Below are 6,210 nucleotides of genomic sequence, written 5' to 3'. Positions count from 1 at the left end.
CTCATACTGCTTACGTAGAGACTGGAGTTTCACCTTCTTCACGGATGCATCGTCGTTGTAGCACCGTACCAGTGTGTCCCATGCAACCTTTGCAGTCGTCGAATCAATGATTTTCTCAAACATGTTCACCTCCACACAATGATGGATGTAGAACAACGCCTTCTGATCCTTCTTTCTCAGATCACCCTGAGCATTTTTCTGCACATCTGTTGCATTTTCTAGAAGTGTAACCTGAACGTAACCGTCATTGACGAGATCAGGAACATCTTGAGCGCCAAATAACACACGCATCTGAATCATCCAACGATTCTAGTTCCTGCCACCGAACACTGGAAGCTTAGTACTTAGATTACCATTTCCATTCATCTTCAACTTTGTACAAATCACTCAGATCTCACCAAACATTAGTGTTTCTCAATCCCACAGAATCAAGAAATGTGACTCTGTTACGATTTCGACCAAAAGTTCAACACGAACTCAAGAAACAAAATAAATCACACAACGCCTCACCGTTCACTCGTGTTTCTATGTGGATCTGAATCGACGCTCTAGATTCCAATTGTCGGTGCACAAGGTGAAAAAGATGAAGATGAAGGAAAAGAGAGAAAAGAGATAGAGAACAACAAACTCTAATAAACTTCCACTACAATTTCACTAATGGTTACACATAGAAATTGGTCGCACACACACTGCACTACAATATTCACTAGATACAACTATTGACAACTACAATACTATATATACATAAATAATAATGGCATGTAGGTGAAATACTAAAAATAGTAAAATACTAAATTACCCTTCAACATTTCCCTATCTAAGTAGTTTACAATTGCAGTATTTACAAATCTCATGGGGAAATCCACTCTTTGTATCACCGATAATTTCTCTATCATTATCAATTCAAATTAAATATATAAAATTAAATTATTTTGTAACTTAATTTATTTTGTCTTGTTTAATTTTTTAAGGGAATATGAATACAATGTTTTGTTTGTTTTTATTTGATGAATTTTTTGAAGTTGTTTCACCGCATAGATTGTTGGGCGTCTTAATTGCAAGGAATAAGTTTGAAGCCACAACATGCTGGTATTTATAGGACATGGTTATTTCATATATTGTTTTTTTTTAATACATTATTTTGTTTGTCTCTTTGTCTTTAACTCTATTTTGTTATTCGTTTGGTGTTGTTTGTTGTAGTTGTATTGGAACCATTGTGGAATACATTTGTATCCTCTTTGAGAGTTTATGAACTGACATCTATTAAAGAAATAGAAGATACACAAAATTGTTCGCTTTCTAGGATAAAAGCTCTTGTTGGAAGATATGTGCCACCTGAAATTGTGTTGTTCGGGTGCCACTTTTATATTTGTCAAATTTCCAAATTAAAGATTGACTTGATCTATACGCTGTTGTTGCAGATATGAGCTAATTTAGGAAATATTATTGCAGATATTTGTTTGATATATACATTGTTCATTCATTGAAGTGTTTGATATTTTTTACACATTATTAACCTTTTTTGAGGATTTTTAACCTCCTAAAATAATTAAAATAAATACTATTTTTTTTAATATATATGTTGACTCAGCTTGCCAACCTGTCATACCACATAATCAAATTTTTTTTTTAATTTGAAGACCAACATATTAACTTTTTGGACAATACTTTTTGTGTAAATTTTGAATGTCAAAATAACATACCTATTAAATTACTTATTTTCTTTAAAAAAATTATGGACCAAGTGTTTGGTTCTTGATTCTGAATTATTTGATTTATTAAACCGATCAAATTGATCCGACGTGATATTCTTTACTATTAGACATTTCACGAAAAATAAAAATAAAAATTAATTATGTATGAAAAAGAAAAATTATGTAAGATTTTATAGTACTGTTTTTTATTAATTAAATAAAAAAACTAAGAGAATTTAAATGAATATATTTTAAAAAATACTAATCATTGTCATTGTAAAATAAAATTTAAAAACTATTTATAATTTGGACTTAGGAGGAAATAGAATAAAGTACCTTTTCTTTTCATTGTAATAATCAATCAAGAAAGGTTGACAAAATAGTTAGCAGTGAAATGGGTTAGTTATCTTGTCTGCAAAATCTTCACAATTCAAACATGATCAACACTATCACACTTCACCCAACTACCCGTCTTTCTTCTCTCCCTCTTCACCTCACACACTTCACACCCATTTCCCATTCTTCTCCTTTTCTTCTCCCCAAACTCAAACTCAAACTCAAACCCATTTCCCCTCTCACTTCTTTGATTTCTTCCGCTCCATTACGCTCTCCGTCTCGCCGGAAACTTCCGTCTGCCACCATGCTCCACCCTGACCCTATTGTCTCTGATTCCCTTGCAGCAGGTATCTCCGCTGTTGTTGCTACCTCCTTTCTTAGATTGTGGGAAGAAACTGCAAAAAGTGGACTTTTTGATCAGGTGAGTTTTGGTCTTAACACTTCGATTTTGTAAAGAGGGCTTGTTTTGATTTAGCTTGAACTTGGAGGTGAGTCGTGAAAGATTGTGTTTTTTTTATGGGGTTATAAGTTGGAGGAAAATCTTGATAATGTTGGATTTTCTTTACTTGAGGTTCGTTGGAATTGATGATTTGAATTTGTTGTTTAGGTTATGTTTTTGAGGGTGAGTTTGGTGGAATCAATTTGTGCTACATAGTTTTTAGACAGTGCTTCTTAGTTTTTCATTGGTTTGGCTATTGTTCATTGTGATTTTACTCTTGGTTTAGATACACTTTTCATTAAGCACTTATAGGAAAAGTAAAGTTTAGTCTTCTAAATAGTACCTTTTCATAATCTCTTTTATCTGATTTCTTTCCACAAACACCTATAAACTTTTGTTATTTAGCTACCAAATAACTGTATCTCATGAGAAGCTTTCATAAGCTAGATGCTCATCTTAACATGGTCTGTTTAGATAAACAACTTATTTGCAGCTTATAGCACAAGTGCTTATCAAAATAAGCGCTCGCATAAGCTATTTTTATAACAAAAGATAAAATAAATTTAAATTGTTTTTATATAAGTTATAAGTTGTTTTCAATAGATATCTAAAGAAGATTTTTTAAAAATAAGTTCAGAAACATTTATGGAAAATGTCATAAGCTGTTTTGATTAAGTGTCCCAAACAGTGTCACAAAACTTTTGGTAGCAGATAAGCTCAAATTAGCCCATCCAAACAGGTACTTAGTGCATTGTTTTTGTATGTTACAATTATTTAGTTACCGATTTTCTGTTTTTCTAAATGTATATCTTGTTCACATATGCAGAAAGCTCATTAGCTTTTTTTGTGTTTAGAAATTGAATAGGAAACTTGTGCACATATCCATTGGGCTGGTATTCATGCTCTGTTGGCCACTATTCGGGTAATTGTATAGTTTATGAACTTACAAACCTTTCAAAGTTCTGTTACACTGTCGTTTTTTGAATGACCCTTGCTTGTATTATTGCAGTACTGGTGAATGGGGACCTTACTTTGCGGCTTTTATCCCAGGAGTCAATATACTTCGGATGCTTGCTATTGGATTTGGAGTATGGAAAGATGAGGCCACTGTGAAATCAATGAGCAGATTTGGAGATTATAGGTTGCGAAATTGAATACGTTAATGCCAGTGAGAATATTTGAACATGTGATGGAACTATAATAGTATTAATTCTTGCTACCGACTGATAATTGATTACATGTCTTGGCATTAATTCTTCACTTGGTCTCACATTTTCCCCTGCACCAGGGAACTTCGTAGAGGACCACTGTATTATGCTGCAGCTATTACTTTCGCGTGCATAATATACTGGAGAACTTCGCCGGTTTCCATTGCCGCAATATGTAATCTGTGTGCAGGAGATGGTAATAATGCTTCTCACACAAATTACTATTAGTCTTATGTAGTATGTACTGCAATTAGGCAATGTTTTACACATTTTTAAGCCATGGCATAAGTTAAATATTCCAAAATCTTTATCTGTTGGATGAAAATACATGAACAGTTGAGTGCAAAAGCCTTATCTTGTGACTCCCTAGACAGACATGATTTTATCGTTGTTGTTAATTTACTATTTCAGGTATGGCCGACGTCGTTGGAAGGAGATTTGGTAGTAAAAAGATACCTTACAACCAAAACAAATCCTACGCCGGTTCAATTGCGATGGCATCTGCTGGATTCTTGGCTTCTATTGGGTAAATATTTGTGGTTCTGCATTGGTGAAAATTGATTTTGATTATAAGTGATTTGTGTTTGAACACATTCACTTAAAAGTGAGTGAAACTATAAATTTGTGAGTGAAAATCAATTTTATAGACAAAAGCTCCAAATTTTATATTAGAATCAAGTTTGGAAGCAAAATCAACTTTATGCTTCTATAATCAGTTTCACCTTATTCAAAAGCAGTGTTGCTAAATGGCAGTCATGGCCAGGCCATGGCGTGGAGGGATGCCCGCCATTGGCGGTGTTAGGCCGCAAATTTTTGTCCTTCTGCTATCCAACATTAACAACACTGAATAAAAGTAAAACCAAACATACCCGAAATCTATTTCCTTATTAACAGTCATTGGTTTGTCAGGTATATGTGGTATTTTTCATCATTTGGATACATGGAGGGAAGCTGGAACAAGGTTATAGGTTTCTTAGTTGTGTCTGTTATCACGGCAATTGTGGAATCCCTTCCTATCAGCACAGATCTTGATGACAATCTCACAGTTCCCCTCACTTCCATATTGGTAGGAAGCATGATCTTCTGATATAGATCATGTTGTAATCATAGGAATTTGTTTCAATTTAGTTAGAAAATGTTTGTTTATTCTATAATGCTAAGTAGTTTGTCTTGTTCACAGTTAAACAGTTAAACAGACATGTGATTGTAAGGTATTGTTGACCACATTTCTTAGTTTATCTTCATAGTAAGAAATGTTAGTAAAGAATGCAATGGTTGGAATGAAATGATTATTGGGGCAATGTTTTTCACATGTCACGTTACATCCATTTACTTTTGTATTATTGCACATGTATAAATAAAAACGAAGATGGAGTTCACATCTAAGAGTATTTTTTTTGACAGAACTTTCCAAAATATACTTTGATTGATATTGAAAGTGGTGTCATATGCAGCATGTGACATCATGTCTCAACATGAATAAATTTAGTATGGACCACCATTTGATATGGTACAGTGTATATTATGAAATTGATTACATGCATTTTTTATTTTTTAAATTTGAAATTTTTCAATCTAAAATTAACTATCAACAACATTATTAACAATGTGAAATCGCGTGGAATCATCACTCCAAATGTCTAGGGTTAGGTTTGAGATGAATGTCTATGGGGTAGATGTGACTAAATAGGCTACCATTGAAAAGAAAACTGATAATCTTGTACTTGGATCTTGTCTTGAGATGAGTACAATAATGGGTCCTGCCTGCGATGAGATGCGCAACGAGGCTTTTGTGTTTAGATATGAGACAAGGCTTTTGTCTTTAGATATCTAAAAAACTGAGTGTGTGTTTGATTTATAAAATAATAAGTATTTGACATAATAATATTTTACTGTATTTATATTTATATGATGAATAGTATTTTTTTTAAATAAAAATATATATTTTGATGAATAATATATGTGAAAAACATTCGTAAATAGTAATTTTAAGTAGTAAAATAAAATTGGTTAATAAAATATAAAAAATTGGTTGATAAAGTGATGAAATTGATTAATAAACGCTTAGACATTAAAAAAGATTTAATTGAAGTACACTGACAGTGTGAAGAATTTTACACCGGCAGTTAATCATGATCGTTGGATATTGAAACAAATTTGACTTTTATTTTAAAAATCTATAAAGTAATACAGACGCGTGATGGTGATGAATCGACAATGTAAATTTTTTTATACTGACAGTGCATAGTAATTAATCTCTATTGAAAATAACTTTTTTAATAGAAAAATAAAGTTGACTAATAAAAATTAAAAAATTGATTAACAAAGTTATAAAGTTGCTTAATAAACATTCAGATATTAAAAATAATTTTTAGTAATAAACAAAGTTAGTTAACAAAATGCAAAAAAACGGTTAATAAAGTAATGAAGTTGGTTAATTACACAATTTTATATTAATATCTTTTAATTTAAAAAACAAACTAATTAAAAAAATATATATTATAATATTTCACTATTTACCGTATTGATGAAT

General features: G+C 31.8%; 1 protein-coding gene across 1 annotated transcript; it reads left to right on the top strand.

Annotated features, from left to right (window-relative positions):
• Nucleotides 1-2,041: 2,041 nt before the first annotated feature.
• On the top strand, nucleotides 2,042-4,989 carry LOC127084524 (probable phytol kinase 3, chloroplastic). Its single transcript, XM_051024993.1, has 6 exons — nucleotides 2,042-2,451; nucleotides 3,324-3,391; nucleotides 3,479-3,610; nucleotides 3,758-3,873; nucleotides 4,089-4,203; nucleotides 4,587-4,989. Exons 1-6 carry the CDS (start codon nucleotides 2,131-2,133, stop codon nucleotides 4,762-4,764), a joined length of 930 nt encoding a protein of 309 aa, XP_050880950.1. The 5' UTR covers nucleotides 2,042-2,130; the 3' UTR covers nucleotides 4,765-4,989.
• The last annotated feature ends 1,221 nt before the right edge of the window (nucleotides 4,990-6,210 follow it).

Source organism: Lathyrus oleraceus, chromosome 5 (genome assembly GCF_024323335.1).
Source record: "Lathyrus oleraceus cultivar Zhongwan6 chromosome 5, CAAS_Psat_ZW6_1.0, whole genome shotgun sequence".
NCBI classification, from domain to species: Eukaryota; Viridiplantae; Streptophyta; class Magnoliopsida; order Fabales; family Fabaceae; genus Lathyrus; species Lathyrus oleraceus.
Note: the sequence above shows the minus strand (reverse complement) of the source record. Positions and strands in the feature narration are given on the sequence as shown.

Bases quoted from the DNA above. Each gene is read 5' to 3' on its own strand.
- LOC127084524 (XM_051024993.1), top strand. From the start codon at position 2,131: ATGATCAACACTATCACACTTCACCCAACTACCCGTCTTTCTTCTCTC. The intron at 2,452-3,323 runs GTGAGTTTTGGT...TTTTGTGTTTAG, and splicing joins AAAGTGGACTTTTTGATCAG to AAATTGAATAGGAAACTTGT. The intron at 3,611-3,757 runs GTTGCGAAATTG...CCCCTGCACCAG, and splicing joins AGCAGATTTGGAGATTATAG to GGAACTTCGTAGAGGACCAC.